Below are 17,482 nucleotides of genomic sequence, written 5' to 3' on the forward strand. Positions count from 1 at the left end.
CTGCGTTTTCGGAGCAAACTCCCTCCTATCTGCGCTCCAGAGTCCTTGAGTTTTCAGGGAGGCATTCCTTCACTCTCCAAGCCGAGCAGAGCCTTCATGTTTCCCCTTTCATTTCTTTGTTCTTCCTGGTACTGTGGTTTCCCACATTGCCCTATTGAAGAGTTTACACGTAGTCGTGACGTGTTAGGCCTAGTGCCAGGCTTTGAGGTCTGATTTGCATCGCCAGCACCCGCTGCACCCCGCGACCACTCCGTGCGGTACAATTGCTCCCTCGGGCGGGGACAACGGGCTCTCCGCACGCAAGTGTCGTCTGCCCCACAGTCATCTGTGCTAGTTCTGTCGTCTTGCCATTCTGCAGAATAGTTTAAAAGCCTTTGCGAGCCCCTCGGAGCTGGCCTGCATCTGCAGCTGCAGCGCGTCCCGCAGGCGTAGCCTAGTGAACCCAGCCTCCTCCCACCCCCACTTCCTCCTGGGCGCCCCGAAGCCGGGCAGTTTGATCTGGGGCGGGAGTGGCGGCGTCTCTCTGGGCATGCTCAGTCTCTGGCTGTTCGGCTAGGGAAGCAGAGCGCGGGCGTAGTGAAGCAAGCTGCGCCGACAGGGCTGAGCGGAGCTTGCGGCCCTAGCCGAGCAGAGCCGAGCAGCGCCGAGCGGAGCCGAGCGCCAGTCTAGGGCCAATCTAGGGGAGACATGCAGATGATGACTAGGAACGTCCTGCTGAACATGGAGCTGGAGGAGGACGACGATGAGGATGGAGACATCGGTGAGTGCCCCGGGGCCGGGGCGCGGGGATCGGGGATCCGGGGCGGACGCCTCTGCGCGGAAGCCGCGACTCAGAAGCAACTTGGGGTTTTTTTTCTGCGCTCGCTCCGGACGGTGTTGCGGGATCCCTGCCCTCGGGTCCTGGACACACCTGATCCGGTGCGGAGGAGGCCGCTGGCTGCGCCGCATGCCGGTCCCGCCCACAGCCCCGCACTGGCCCGCAGAGACACAAACAAAAGGGCTGGAGAGGCGGGCGCGGGGCGACGCAGGGCGGAGGACGGTGGCCCATTTCCACCAGGCCTCCTGCTTGTCAAACTGTTTCTTCTCACGGCCTCCAAACACTTTACAAAGTAGATTTAGGAGTTGGGTGTGGCTTTTCCTTCCTTTCAGATTTTACCCACAAATCATTTAAATCAAAGGAATTTGATGACACCAGGGTCTAGGACAAGACAGCCTCGACCTTTCGTTCTGACGGAGCGATCTATCAGATACTCATGTTTCTGGAGAGAGCAAATAGTATTCCTTTTTAAAGAGAAGGAAAGTGTGCACAGGTTGACCTCCTTGACGCCCCACGCTGTAAAGCCCAACTTTCTGATTTACCAGACTTGTGCAAGTTAGGACTCTGCACCTGGCCACTTCTGGGCAGAAGATGTAGGATGCGACTGTTCAGTGGGATTGGATAGTAAGTGATCATTACATAAAAATACCACTCATGGGAGCAGCGTTAAAAAGTTACACTCAAAGTAGCACCATCAGTTAGTTTCTTAGGAAAACATTCATGTCTGTCATAGTGAGGTACTCAAGTGAGAGTCAAGCCGGAATAGAAGTTGACATAAGGGGGCTCAGTGTAAATACTTGGCGCCATCAGATTTCAATTTAGAAAGGGAAGCTAATTTGGGCTAGCCCCTGTTACATGATTAGGCTTCGTAAGTTCGCCCTCAGAGCCTGGCAATAGGCTGGCTTTGCTTTTAGTGACCGATGTAATTCAGGTTTGTTCTATGAAGTAAAACAGCAGATTCAGTTAACTACTGCTGCCATTTCTCACACCGTGCCCTCCAGTATTTACATTGATACTTCAGTGTAGATAGCAGACAACCGATTTTGCCAGGCCACAGATATTTAAGCAAGTTCTGGCAATTTTCGGTAGTTCTTTTATTTAGTTACAATTTTAATGTGGAGTACAATGACTTTCGAATCAGAAAATGCTTTACCATGCCCGTGTTATAACATATAAATGGTAGTGATAGAATGATAAACCTTCTTGGAGGTTACTAAAGTACTCTGACAGTGGTTTGCAGGCTATTGCAAAATAATTCTGATTTCCAGCTGTGGGGGAGGAGACACTGGTAGAATGAAGACTGTAACTGTAACCTCTGCTTCAAATCTTGTAGTGTTAAAGTTCTTGATCAGTATGTTTCGTCACTACTCTCTGATAGTTGTATAATAGTTTAAAGCATGGTTGGTATTGGCATTTTCTGTTGAATTTCTCTTAGCTTTATAATTCAGAGCAGGAAAACTACTTTGACATGAGGCTCTGGTGTCATCAAATTGCAAGTAATGAAAGTAAAACATTTTTAACTAGATGATAGTATCATAGAGACGTTTCACCTACATGTGTAAAGTCAAGAATTCTGGGGGACTGGGCCATAGAGCTTTATAAACACTTAATTCAGATGGTTCTTGAAGCCGTTAGGTACTTGGATGCCAACTTGGCCTCCATATGCAGAATGAACCCACACGGAGAATTGAAAATGGTGAACTCCCCATGGTCTTTCTCGTTGACTTACACCATGGCCACCGGAAATTCTGCCTAAAAGGCGTGCTGATGAATGAACCTTTGGGCAAAACTTGTACTCTCAATTTCACCAACCAGCCACAGAAATCCTATTTAGGGAGCAGTTGCAGGAGTGCCCTGGTGGAGATGGTTATAACTGCAAGTGTCTGGTGCAGCAGAACTGCCCTTGGCAGCTTCATCTCCCTCCACACCATCCCTTACCTCTAATTACAGTGAGTTGACTCGGCATCATTTCTTCTTGATTTAAAACATGATAGAAATAGGACAGATGAGATGATCAGTGGGTAAAGGCATCTGCCACCAATCCCAAGGACCTGAGTTCAATCCCTAGGACCCATATGGTGGAAGGAGAGAATAAATTTTCATGTGTTCTATGACCTTCATTCATGCATTGGCACTCAGCCCTACCCCCAAGCCCCTTAAAAAGTAAAAGCTATAGCTTTCATGGCAGAATGATTAATGGCTCATGATTAGTATATTTCTTTAGAGCTTCTCATTCCCCAAATGGCTTGAATAGCAGGTTTTTGTTTTGTTCTTTTAGTTTTATCTTCTTTCATTATCCATGGTTCAAACTCTGCCAAGAGAAAGTGCTTCTAGACATTGGAGCTATGAGGAAGAACTCAGGGTTCAGATGGATTGATTTGTTATCAATAGTTGAAAGCTTTAGGTTTACCATTTATCTGTTTCTGGTAGTTGACTCTGTGATTTCTCATCCTGATTGTCATGCCATTTGGGAAGGGGAAAGAGGCCACGTGAGGTAATAGTCCGGCCATGCCTCTTCAGACTTTGTTCTCCTTCACTGTAACAGTCTTAGACTCATCTACCCATGTGAACTCTATTCCCTCAGTCCATTCCGTGTTTAATCATCCCCAAATCTAGGTCTACTCTGCTAGGCCTCATCAGCAGAGTAACAAGCAACCCTTCTGTGCTAAGTGCAGGTTGGTGTGTGTTTAGACCAGGGCAAGATGCTCCCCTTTCACAGGATGGGGTCCTTTGAAATAAAGGGCACTTGTAGAGGGTGGCCTTTATTGAAGAATATGCAAAACTGTGGGAGGGTGCTGTGCAGAAGGGATGGTGAAGCTGTGAAAGTCTGGCTCATGCAGGTGTACAAAAGGCAGCAGAGGGCTTCTCGGGCACAGACACCAGGGTGACAGGGCATAGAGGAAGGACTGTCCTGTGAAGAATACTCCATGCATGTTAAAGATCTTGATTCACCTGTAACTTGGGAGCCCCAGAAAGGTGTCATGGAAAGACACTGCACCTGGTAGCATGCTGGGAAGCAGAGTAGGAGAGAGATGGTCCTATAACCCTTCCCATGATTTGGGTTTAGAAGTGGCTGTAGTGACCCAAGGATTAAGAAATATGTCCTGGAGTTTACCGAAGGAGGGCTATCTCTAAGCAGCCAGTTCTAGCTATCACACCCAGTATGACTGCCCTCTTGAGCTGTGTGATGGGAAGGATGGGCAGTGTGGGTGGGGTGCTGGTGTCTGTTAAGTCCTAATTTTCTTGGCTGCTTTGGTTCAGACCATTGCTTTCAACCCCACTTCCTCTCTTTCTCAGTGACTCTTCCTCCTTCCTGATAAGATAAGCTGATAAAGGCCATCCCTCAGGCACCCCCAGGGCAGTCTCACATCCCTTCTTCTGTTGCGTTTAGTCTTCATCCTGGTTTTGTTTCATTATCTTGCATTTACTGAAGTCTAAATTTCTTAGTGCTGGGTGGAGTTCACTTAAATCTTGTAGAGATTATAAAAACTATCTCAATGAAGATTTTTTTTAAATCATGTCTCTTTCTCACCCTCTTCTAAAATATAAATTGACTTTGAGTTTTAAGGTTTCTATGCTTAGGTAGAAGCCAACCAGTCAATTCTTTTTTTTTTTCATGCAAATTTCAAACCATTTTATTTTTTTTCTCTTATTATTATTATTATTATTATTATTATTATTATTAATTCAAGTTAGGGAACAGGCTTGTTTCACATGTACTTCCCCTCTCCCTCTCCCTCCAACCAGTCAATTCTGAAAGGATGAAATGTATGTATGTATGCATATGTGTGTATGCATATATATTTGCTTATTATGTATATGTGTACATATGTGTATTTATTTATTTTTATTTTATTATTTTGGAGTCACTCTTTTACAGGGAGGCTGCCTTTGGATTCAGTATGTAGCAAAGGCTGGCTCTGAACTCCAGATCCTCCTGCCTCTGCCTCTTGAGTGTTGGGATAACAGGCATGAGCCACTACAGAGTGACTCACTCTTGAAATGATTTAACATAATGCTTAGCGGTTTTATGGCTCTGTAGAAATCTCTTCTTTGTTATCATAAGAACACATACACTCAGTTATTCTGCTTCGTTGCACTCCGTATTGCAGTAATCTATTACTAGAGCTGTAATCAAAGGGTGTGTCAGGAGAAGTCCTGGTACGGAAATGGTATCAAGGAGAAAGCATGTACCCTTGTTGATCTAGCTGTAGAGAGGTGTGGGCAGCTGAGTGAGCTGGGGAGGGATGAGAAGACAGATGATGGGGAAGTGATTCCTAAAGGCATGATGGTTTAAACCCCAAATGAACCCAGTACTAACTTCAGCTTATGTTACATTGGTGTGTGTGTGTGTGTGTGTGTGTGTGTGTGTGTGTGTGTGTGTGTACGTGTGTGTACATATACATATATATGCATTTTCTTTAACAAAAAGATGAGAGTTTAAAACAGTGATCAAAGACATTTTCTCTTTCATTCTAGTGTTCCACACCTAGTTCCATACCTAGTCATGACCAGCCATCCACATTCTAACTTTTAAGTCATATAACAGTTTTCCAAAAGGTCCCTAGTCTCTCTCCTCTTTGGCAACCTGCTGTTCCCTATGTGACAACAGAACACTAAGAGAATTACTCTAAAAAAGTTTGTGTGAGGGTGGGGTTGCCATAGTGGCATATGTTACTGGTTCCTCATTTTTTTCCCCCCTTTAGAAGCCAAGAAATTTAGATCAAACACAACTACAGACATTTCTATTAGAGGTATGTTTTTAAATTCTGACATAATGCATTACTAAGAATTGCATGATGCATGTCTAAGGTAGAGGATGGTATTTGGAACAGGCTAGACTGGAATGAGTGTGCCTTAGTTAAAGTTGTCCTGTAGCTACCACTTTGTTTCCCATTAACAGTACATCTTGACCAAAAGCTGTAGACCCACTGTGGGGTGCTTTATGCTGCTCATCATGATGCTTTTCACATAGTAGGTGTCTAACACAGCTTTTGTTACAGGACTGATTTAGGTTTTCACGCCATGTGGTTTAAGCTGCCTGTCCCCTTTTAGACACAGTGCATTTAGTCCTGGGACGGAGTGAAAACAGCCTAGTTTTAGAACAAAGAGACACATCTAATTACTTTCGATCAAGAAAATGTGGACTTCTGGACTGATTCATAAGTTTTAGGACTAAGAGTGTGGGAATTTAAGGTGGCCAAATGATTGTGTCACACTCATATCACCATTATTATGGAACCCCGAGCATCATGCACACCAAGACAAGTGCTCCACCACCGAGCCACTCCTGGCCAATGTCATGGTTCCTTATGACTCCTTTTGGCTTTGCTTAGCTTTGTCTTTTCAGCTTTGCAGCTAAAATTAATTGGCATCCATGCCGAGAAACAACCAGTTTGAGGAACCTAAGATGAGTATGCCAATGGTAGAGGATTTTGGATGTGGGCCAAAGAGCAATGCAGACATCATTCAGACCCAGGATCCTGTGCAACAGGCATAGAGACACATTGAAGGGTTAATGACAGCTCTCCATCCTTCTGCATTTATGGGTGCCCTGGATACACTTCTGAATACCATTGACAGAGTGTGCCACAGGAAGTTATTCAGCAGCCAAAGACACGAAAGAAAATATATTCTTTTGTGGAGTCCAGATGTTGCTTTATATTTAATACTTTTATTTTAGGATGTCAGGACTCTACAATTTGCCACATTATTTTAAAATACAAATACTTAAGATGGGGGGAGGCATTGATCTTTTAAAGTCTTTTTTTTTTTTTTTGTAGTATTTCTTTTAACTTTGACAGAACTTTACCCTTGGGTCAAAGTCATATAAATAGATGTTCTTTTACAAAGTGCAATCATGCAAAGGAAAGGCTTGTTTATGAAGTTTGTTTTGTGGAAACCAAGATCCTGTTTGCATAATTGAAATTTTATGATCTCTTCAGACACTACAGATAGATGTTTGAAAAAATAATGTGTGCCCTGGCTTTGCACACTCAAAATGATGGCTGATTTTTTTTCTTATGGCATCAACATATAAACATGATCTTAAACATTTTGTTTTCTTATTTATGCTCTTTTCTGAGAAAAATCATTCAAAAGAAAAAAAGAGCTTTATTTTAAACACAATCTGAGCCTTATGGCTTTTAAGGTTTTACCCTCATTTGAATAATGATTTGAAATAGTTGCATTTGTTTGAATCATTTTATCTCCTTCTGTTATTTATGAAACAGGTCCTGTGTGTGTCAGTTGTGTGAGACACAATTTACTATTTCTGAAAAAGAAAAGCCAGAATTTCCCAGTAATATGGAAAGAAACGGATATAGCATTAATGGCTTTAGATGCCACTTAAGGAAGAACAAAAGTGGGTTTCTAGGAACTTGTTGCTTTCTTTGGGACAAAGGCAATTCTTATAGAGGGCAGAAACAAATTTTATGGAAGAAGGGGAGCCCATAAAGATACTTGCTACCCTCGTTGAGCAGGAAGAAGGGAAAGGGTCTTGAATGACTGAGTTTGTGTCAGCTAGCACCTGGTGGTATTCACCTAAGAGCCTGTCACCAGAGGCCAGTTTCTCACCTGCCAAAGCCTGTCTCTTCATCCCTATGAGGTTGATGGGAGGATGTAAGGATGATATTGTTAGACCTAGGAAGAGGTTGCACACACACATACACACACACACACCTGCTCTTAGTATTGGGAAGAGGACACACACACACACACACACACACACACACACACACACACACACACACACACACACCTGCTTTTCAGTAATCAGTACTGGGAAGAGGACACACACACACACACACACACACACCCCTGCTCTTAGTATCGGGAAGAGGACACACACACGCATGCATGCATACATGCAGTCACACACCTGTTCCTTAGCAATCAGTACCATTCTCTCTCTTATTTACTCATCCTTTATCAGAAGCTATGCATCAGGCACCGTGCTGCTCAGCAAGGCTATAGTCTCTAGCCACAATGTCACCATTGTAGTATATTCTTTTCTTAAAAAGGCAGTAATGGGATCTGCTCCTCTTAACCTCTGACAGCACTAGACTGTTTCCTCTGAATCTCAGCTGCCTGCTTCTGTCGTATCTTGTTATACACCCCGGAGCTTTGTGATTGGCTGAGGGTAGTCGCAACAGTGACTGTTCTGCAGCCCCATGCGTTTAAAGGTAAGAGTTAAGGAATGATACCCAACAGTTTCTGTAGAGATAATTATTGTGTGTTTTTTTTTTTTTCCTATAGTCTCACAGGCTGATAATGTTTCCTTAACACCAGGAAGCATGTTTCTACAGTAATTCTTCTTAGGGAACCTTAGCTAAAGGCTGTAGGGGTTAATGCATAGTGGACTCCTTAATACTTGGCTGGTGAAATGTGGGCATTATAGTCCCTGTAACACGTATCATCCCCCAGTTTTGGATGAAGTGTGTGTATACCTGCATAGAAAGTGAGGAAGGAGACATTCAAGTAGGTGACTGTGGGAGTCTGAATGAAAATGGCCCCCAAAGGTCCAGAGGCAGTGGCACTGTTAGGAGGTGTGGCCTTATTGGAGTAGATGTGGCTGCTTTGGAGGAAGTGTGTCACTTGAGGTGGGCTTTGAGGTTTCAGGAGCTCAAGCCAGGCCCAATGGCTCACTCTCTTTTCCTGTTGTCTGTGGGAATATCGAATGTATGGTATCATGAAAAACTTTGATGTATTCTGTGGGATTATGAAGCCTACTGAACTGATGTTTCCACAATTGTAAACTGAATCTGGGGTTGCCTCTTGACTGTTCTGTAGAACTTTCACCTTTTCCCTAAGCCAGTGATTTCTACTTCCATATCCCATGGCTGCTTGGTAGTTTTTATTTTTTACCTTACTATGTTGAGGACTGTGGCCCTCGTGGGCAGCATGGTGCCTGATGCATAGTCTCTGATGAATAAATAAGACAAAGAACTGACATATGGCTGGAAAGCTAGGCCTTTTGGATAGCGACTGGTCCTCGGGCATGGCAGTTACAGGATTAATACATACAACACAGTAGATGGTTCTTGGCTCATAGGCTAGTCAATCCTAGTCATTATAAAACAACTACAGAATATGAAGAAGTGTAAGTGACTGGGGTGTAAAATTTTACAGTAGTAGATGCATTTCACAACAGAGTTGTAGCACCTTGATACAATTTTAGTAAGGAAGATAAGAGGATATAGTGTAAAGGGCCATTATGATAGATGGTACTTTGATAGCCTTTATTCTAAAAATGTATAAGGAATAAGACCTTACATAAGTATAAAATGTATTTTGTTCCCCTCCCAGTTCCTCTGGAACCACCTAACGTGTCCCCTCTCAACTCATGTTCTCTTTCCATATGATCCTCCCTCCCTGCCCCCTTGCTAATTAGCCTACTGAATCTAATTAGTGCTACCTGAATAGATATGGGTACTAGGGCATCCACCAGAGTCAACCTATCAGTCACCACACCCTCAAAAAAAAATGACTTTTCCTTCCCCTAGCTTCGGTCTTGGGAGCCCCTCCCCATCCATGCTAGAATTTTGGCTGACTTGACCCTTAGGTCTTTTGCAGGTAACTGTACATTCATGCTGTAATGACTATCCCATTTACATTATTCCCCGCTTCCCTACCTGCAGGCTACAATCTTTCCAAGCATTCTTCCTCGATGCTCGATAAGCCTCAGGTGGGGGCGTTGATATATATATTCTACGTAGGGTTGAGTACTACAGTCCCTTGTTCTCAGCACTTAGACCAGTTATGAGTCTCCATTGCCTCTTGCCACTGCACAAAGAAGGGTCTCTGGTCAAGGATAAGAGCATCACAGACATACAGAGGAGCCACCAGTACAGCTGTACCAAGTTGCAAGGTGAGGTTCTATCGTTTTTTTTTTGTTTTGTTTTGTTTTGTTTTTCTTATTCTAATAGTAGATGAATTTAAAGGGAAAATTTCCAGAATGTTTAGTTGCCTATGAGACTTAAAATTTTCTGTTCATTGGGTAGTGTTAAAAAGCTTGAAAGTTGCTGGGTATTGGTGGCGCACACCTTAAATCCCAGCACTCGGGAGGCAGAGGCAGGCAGATCGCTCTGAGTTCGAGGCCAGCCTGGTCTCCAGATTGAGTGCCAGGATAGGCTCCAAAGCTACATAGAAAAACCCTATCTTGAAAAACCAAAAAAAAAAAAAAAAGACAGATAAAGTGGGAGGCATGAGCACACTATGAATTATTGCCCTTGTAGTTTTAATTCTTTTGGATTTAATGATAAAAGTGAAAACTCTACATCACTTGCAGGCTAGGCATAGGAGATAATGTTTTCTCATTTTGTGTACTGAGAAGGTGGGGGCGATTTGGTCTGTATTCAGTTGTTGGAGCTGGACTTCAGCCACCCCTCCAGAAGCATCAGGCTGAGGAAAGCTAATGCATTGCCTCCCCTTGGGGTGAGGGAGAGAAAAGTGGAAGGAAGAGGGGAGTAGAGTTTCAGGATATTTGCTTTACATTCACACCTTTAATAGAAGCGACTTCCAGGGGAAGCCTGATTCCATCCTTCAGTCAGAGGGCTTGGAGTACAGCCTCTGCCACGAGGGCCTCTCATGTTTCCTCCACTTAAAAGTAAATAGTGTTTAGTGACCACTGGGTACAGGCATCTATAACAGGCTCATTGCAGCCTACAAATCATAGAGGAGATGCGAACACTTGCAGACAAGCCTTTCATCATGCTTAGCGTAAGCAAACACCAAAGGCTTCTCAGCAATAGGGTAATCATGGTTTTCCTGGGCGTTACAGTGGCCTAAGCTGTGGCTTCTGGCTCATTTCATACTTCATGTACTTATTTTGAATAGTTCCATCATAGATAGTGTTGACTAACTCATTTGACCACAGAAGTTTCTTTGGATTCTGACTGGATTGCTAGCAGTGATTTCTGTTTGCAAATCAGACCTGATTTAAGTATATATGGTCCCACCTTTCTCTCTGTATTAACTTGGTAAGGTTTACTCAAGACCTCCTTTAGGCTGTGTGCTCTATAAGGTCTGAGATACAGAAGCAGGTAGAGATGATGGCTCCTCTTCAGTGGAGTTTGTAGTCTAAATGTAATGCATAAAAACCAAGCGCCTGCCGCATTCTGCTTCTTTACCTCAAGTCCACTGGGTGCCTTCGGGATGCTAGGTGTGATGCTCGGCATTAGGAAATGAATAGTAGAGAAGACAAGTGGCCCCTACCTTCAGCACATGGACCGCCCTGGCAGGGTAAAGCAGACCTATCAACTGAGTGCAGCAAACTATATTTAAAGGTTGTCAAAGGAGAGCAAACCAGGAGAGTGCATTGAGAAAAGATCTTGGGTGTGCCCACTGCTGTCCGGGGGAGGAGCTTTCACTGGGGGGATGACTGGCAGTGCAGCTGTTATTTTCATGATTCTAAAAATAGCATGGTCTTAGAGGAGCATCTCTTTGAAAAGCAGGGCTGAGAGAAGGCTCAAATGTACATTTGGCAAATGTGAGAAACCCTGCGTGTACTTTCAGGCTTCCAATTCCACTTGTCCTGGGGAACTGGTCAGGCACAGGCTTGGTTTATATTGATTTCTGTGGCTTTTAATGAACCTTGCAAAATACTGTTGCTCACAGTCCTAAGCCCCACTATGCCTTGGTGTGTTGGCTACAATAGCAACACTGGATTAGAGGTAACAAAACTTGGTTACACCCTCAGATCCCTTCATAATGGCTTTGCAGTTCAACTTAGTACAATCCTCTCCCTTCTGTAAAGGATGGGGTGCTGAGACCATTAATGCCATCAACTCTGTTAGGTTTTCTGAGCTATCAAAGGAAGAAGAGAGACAGAGTGGGTACAGCCATTCCCAGAACCCAATCTATTCCTCTCTTCTCAAAGGCATGGGACCCAGAGGAGAACAAATCTGGATTCTCTGCCAGGACCAGGTTCTCTTCCTGCTCTTCTTGCTCAGCATAGTGAGTCACTTCAGTTGGGAGGAGGGACTGACTTTGCTGGGAGTCATAGGCTAGCCCCTGGGGCATGAATCAGAGGGCCTGTGAGGCGGGAAAGTCCCACAGGTGACTATGCACTTCTCCAGCTTCTCACTCTGGAAACACTAGCTGGGTAATCTTTCTCTAAATCCCTTCCCTGTGAATATTCAGAGCACCTAAATTGATATGGACGGGCAGCATTAAGGCTTGTTTTGTTCTCAGGTCATGGGGCAAGGAGGGCATGAATCCAAACTCTCTTCATTTGCTATTTAAACAAATCTCACTGCTTGTTTTCCTATACTAGGATTATTTATACTAGAATGACTCCTCAGTTTGCTTTTATTTTCATTACATGTGGTTTCTTCCCAAATGGGAATCTTCTTTATAGGTGAAGTTGAGAAAGCATGAGAGATACTGACGCAGCCTTCAGCCATGCTTTTGTCTGATGGTTTGCCTGGGTCCAGAGATGCTTTTGATTATATAGTGATATGCACACCTTTGACTGTTCAGCTTGGCACATTCAATCCTGGGTGTAACTACACCCACAACCAGGTGTAGGCCATTTCCACCACCCTCTTATTCCCTTTTATTCTGCTGCTTTCCTCAGTCCAGGGGGACATTTTAATGACCTCTCCTGCAAACAGTTTGGCAGCTGTTGGGTTTCATGTAAATGGAACCAAGTGGAGGATACTAATTTTTCATGCCTGGCCCTTTTCACATTGAATGTTATTTTGGGAGGTTAATCTATTTGTGGTTATCTATCCTTAATATTGGTTCAGTGTGTCTGAACTACAAGACTATCTGTAAAAAACATTTTGGGTTAAATCTTAAAGTGCTTCCAAACATTACCCCTTTTCATTTTATTTGAAGTCAGCTATTTTTTGGCCTGGTTATCTTGGTAATCTTGTCAGCAGCTCACACAATGCCTTCACCTGTAATAGGAAGTTAACTAACTTTAAGTTGCAGCAGGGTTTTGGGGGGAGATGTAAGAAAAGCGAACTCAGCTCATTGTATAGAGATTCAGATTTTAATTGCTTTGCTCTAATTTGCATGCTACCCCCTGAGTGAGCATGCTGCTGACCCTTGTGTGTGATAACAATCCACCCCGAAGTGCTTGTGGGTTTGTTCCTTCTGCACAAGAATGTCAAGTATAATAATTAATTTTTCCAAAAGGTCAGCACTTATTGGTGTTTTTTGCCTGAGGCATGTTTTAGATGGATATTCTTAGCCTCATTTGGTAACCGAAGAGCTCTAGGAACCCAAAACTAAAACTGACCTATGCAAAGGAAAGGAGCTGTATTCAGTCTTGGCCCCAGATATTAGATTCCACAATATTTGTCCAAGCCCATGTGTTCCCAGTTCTCAGAGAAATTATTTGGCACTGTTGCTGGTTTCCCTGAAGTGTGACTCATGGTTTCTTGAGTCTGATTTACACTGTTAGTCATTCACTGCCTGAGTTACAGAGAGGCCTAGGAGCTGCCTGAATCAGATGGCTGCCTCCATCCACACTCCACCTAGAGCTAGCTTGCCTCCCACGTCCTAGCAGGGCCACACCCCAGTCTGAGGAACCAGTTTTGGCTTTATGTGAGGAGCATCAAAGGACTCAGTTATCACTATTAGCCCAGCAATAACCTCAAGTGTCACTTCTGATAATATTGCCTGCCTCTCAGCACATGTCCCCATTTGTCCATATTCCTTTCTTGCCAGTGTTTTTCCTCGGCTGAGGTCCACTGATTCTATCTGGCTCTTGTTAGTGTCTTCTAATTTCCTTCTTGCCTGGAATCCTTATCCAGTGTGGTGCTTCTTACCTCCTGCCTGAAGCAGACCGGATATGGGCTTGCTTATCAGCGTCCCTTATTGGATTTAATCGTTTATACTGCATCCCAGGTCTCCTCTTTACTGCACTGGTGGTGCCTGAAATCTTGGGTCCAGATTGTTACCCGTGTCATTTTATTGAGAAGCAGCTCCCCACGACCTGGTGACCTTCAGCTGCATGATTCTGAGCAAAATGAAAAAGACAGGCTGGTGGCTTGGTGTGGGTGTGTGAACCCCAGAACCCATGACTGGAAAGCGCTCCTCTGTATTTTACAGTGTGAAAATGAACATTTTCTGTCTTCAGGAAAAAACCTTCTGGTGAAAACCACCATTATTTACTAAACTATTTGGATCCAAAGAGTCGTGAAAGACTTTTCTTTCCTTCCTGGAGGCTAATGCCCTTAGCTAGTGTGTCCTGGCGTCTCTCAGGCTTTTGTGACTTCCTCCAGATGGCTTTCCTTCTGCATCTTCCTAGCTTTATTCAATCCTCCTTGGGGCAAGCCTTGTTCCTTGCAGATGGTCTCCTCTTCTCCACCTAGATTCTATTTGGGGTGGGTGAATGGATTTGGGTATGAAGTTTCTGTGGAGGGCAGAAAAGTCTTGTTTGTTTTAGGAGAGGAAATTAGCTATTTTTGGGTGAGTACATAGGCAACGTACCCTGACAGTTGGATAGAACTGAGACATACATGGTTGATTTTGTGTGTGTGTGTGTTTGGGTGGGTCAGTTTTTAATTAAGAAAGTGATAAATTCTTCGAATAAGTAAACTTCAGGGTTTATCAGTGGACTTCCGTTAGAGCTTGTATATGCCGTGACCTGTCATTTGTTTTGCTAAGTTTTATGAACTTTCACATATGAAGCTCTAAAGGACAGAGAACAGTCCTTCTGCCCTAGTTTTGTTTTTGTTGTTATGATAATATACTATGACCAAAAGCAACTTAGTGGCAGAGAAAGGAGTTTATTTTACGTATAATTCCAGTCTTTAGTCCATCATGGTGGGGAAGTCAAGGCAGGAACTTCATACAAGAAAAGAAAGAAATGAATGCATGCATTTATATGTGTTCAGCATGATTTCTCTGTTCTGACACAGTTCAGGACGTCTTACCTAGAGAATGGTACTGCCCACAGTCGACTGGGTCTTCCCGTATCAGTTAAGTCAGTCTCCCACAGACATGTGTGTAGCCATCTTAGTGTAGACAGCCCTTCATCAAGACTTTTGCCAGTGATTCTAAGTTGTATCAAGTTGACAATTAAAGCTGACCATCTTATTCCTGAGTGTTTTCGTTTTTAATATGTTACAGTTTTTATATGCATTTGAAAAATAATGTTTATATCTCTTGACTTAAATCTGCACATCATCTCTTGGTATCTGTGGAGGGTTGGCTTTAAGGCCTTCTGGTATTAAATGTCTTCAAATGCTCAGATCCCTTATATAAAGGTGTAGCACTTTCATATAACCCACCGTATACTGTAAGTCAATTCTGTATTGTAGGACCAAATACATTGCAAAGGCTATTAATACTTGTCATGGTGTTACAATGTTGACATTGTATTCCTTGGAGAAAATGTTAAAAAAAAAAAAAGGTACATACTCAGTGTATGTCTTAGTTAGGCTTTCTTTTGCTGTGAAGAGACACCACAGCAACTCTTATAATGGAAAATTTAATTGGGTGGCCTACAGTTTTAGAGTTTAATCCATCACCATCATGGTGTGACATGACGGTGTGCAGGCAGATATCGTGAGAGTTCTATGTCTTGCAGGCAATAGGAAGTGAACTGAGACACTGGGTGTGGCTTGAGCATATATGAGACCTCAAAGCCTGCCTCCACAGTGACACATTTCCTCCAACAAGGCCACAACCACTCCAACAAAGGCACACCTCCTAATAGTGCCATTCCCTTTGGGAACTTTTTTAAACTACCACAGTGTGGATACAAAGCTTTTTTTTTCCAGGAATATTTTCAATCTGAGGATGGTTGGAGTTCTAGATGCAGATCCAGAGACAGAGAGATGATGACTGTATATTAGTTAGGTTTCTACATATAATTGTAAAACATCATCCCCTACATTTCTGCTGTGTGAAATATTCATTTGTCATTCTGTCCCCAGTAATGAGAGATTATTTTGATAAAATAATGATTACTCTAGATTGCTTTTAAGTTTTTGGCAGTCTAAATGCATTTGTTTGTAGGAGTCATGTGGGCCTTGCATCTTAACTTGTAGCGTTAGTTTTTCTATATCAGTTTCCTGCATTTTTTGCTCTTATCAGAGGTGCCTCCCCACTCCCTGTGGGAGACAGAGTATCACTTTGTAACCCAGGCTGGCCTTGAACTGGAGCTTGTTCTACCTCAGCCTCTCCAGTGCTAGGATCATAGATACACATAAAGGTGCCAAGTACCTTTGAGGAAGATCATGGGAATTTTAGGATAGTGAATCCTTTTTAGAAACTGATCTAGGTTTTGCCCCAATTCTGTTTTTTTCATTGTTGAAGCACGGGGATCACGTAGAAGTTTCTTGCACAGGGTCTATGGACTACATGGTTAGAGAAAGGAGATCTTGAATTCCCTAAGCTTCATGGGAAGTATGTTATAGATTTTTTTGGTCTCTGGTGAACATAGCCATAATTTCCCTTTGATGCTGAAGGGGACCACATTGCCTGTTTCTAGGATAACTGAGTTAATTATGAGGAGTTAAAGTATGACTGCTCAGTGCTGTGGAATACTGAAGCCATGCTGCCTGCCACCCTAGCCTTTGCAAACCATCATGAGTTCCCTAGAGAAGCTGTGTTGTGAGGATAAGAAAAGCACAGGATGCTCTCTTGCTTTTCCTTCCTTTTTTCCTTGCTTCCTTCTTCCCTCCCTCCTTTCCTCCCTCTGTCCTTTCTTCCCCTCTCTCTCTCCCTTCCTTCCTTCCTTCCTTCCTTCCTTCCTTCCTTCCTCTCTCCCTCCCTTCCTCTCTTCCTTTCTTCCTTCCCTTTCTCCCTTGCTTTTGACTTCCTGTTTTAATTACTTGGTCACAGGACACAGGAAATTCAAAACATGCAGCCTGAGCAAGCACACAGTAGTTTGTCAGAGTGTGGGGACTGTAGCCTCAGGAGCCAGGCTGGGTCTCGGCTCCCTGAGAGGTGTTCTGAGACTCCTCCAACCTTGCAGCAGATGTGTTGTGGTGGTTTGCCACCTGTAAATCTCTGCAGTAAGAGTAAGTTATCCAGACCTGGTACCATTATTGGGGCCACAGACTTATGGCGTGACAGGTGACAGGCCCCAGGTTAGAACCCATTGTTTCTTTCCTGAATGGCCATAGTATTTAAACTGATGGCTGCTCATTATACACACAGAATAGTGCATCTCCCAACCCTCATCAGAGAAGCCTCTATTTGTAGTAGATGGTGGCTCACAACTGATCAAGCTGCAGATCGTAAGAGACTGTGGAATGACCAGCCTTGACTAGGATATCTTTATCATACCCCCTCTTCCCAAGGATCAGGGATCATTCTGGAAGAAGGGGCAGTAAGATCCAGAGGTGGTAGATGACGACAATATAACAATGTTTACTGGACACACTAGGACAGTTGCACATATGAAATCCATAGCCATTGAGACAGCCTACTCAAGACATATGCAGGCTTAGGCTAGATAAAATTCTGGCACACAGGGAAGGGGTATGTGTGGACATCAGATATTGTCAAGTAATAGTTGCTAGGAGAGGAAGAGTTAGTTTTTTATAAGGGTGTGGGTCCTGGCAGGTTGACCACCTTCTGGGGTCAGAAGGTCAGCTATCTAAGGGTAGATAGGCAGCACAAACTGTACTTGATAGGTTAACAACAACAACAACAACAACAAAAAAGGAGACTGTAAAGGTGGGTAAGGAATGGTGGGGG

At 43.6% G+C, this 17,482-nt stretch overlaps 1 protein-coding gene across 2 annotated transcripts in view; it reads left to right on the top strand.

Moving 5' to 3' along the window:
• Positions 1–262: 262 nt before the first annotated feature.
• Ano6 (anoctamin 6) overlaps positions 263–17,482 on the top strand; it is a 170,541-nt gene continuing 153,321 nt past the window's right edge. Inside the window, exon 1 of one of the 2 annotated variants that reach the window (XM_027396379.2) lies at positions 263–760. In XM_027396379.2, the coding sequence (XP_027252180.1) occupies positions 688–760 (73 nt within the window). In that variant the 5' untranslated portion in view covers positions 263–687. The remainder of the gene's footprint in view (positions 761–17,482) is intronic. The other variant, XM_027396380.2, reaches the window with a different exon arrangement.

The sequence above is a fragment of the Cricetulus griseus genome, chromosome 2 (genome assembly GCF_003668045.3).
Source record: "Cricetulus griseus strain 17A/GY chromosome 2, alternate assembly CriGri-PICRH-1.0, whole genome shotgun sequence".
NCBI lineage: Eukaryota > Metazoa > Chordata > Mammalia > Rodentia > Cricetidae > Cricetulus > Cricetulus griseus.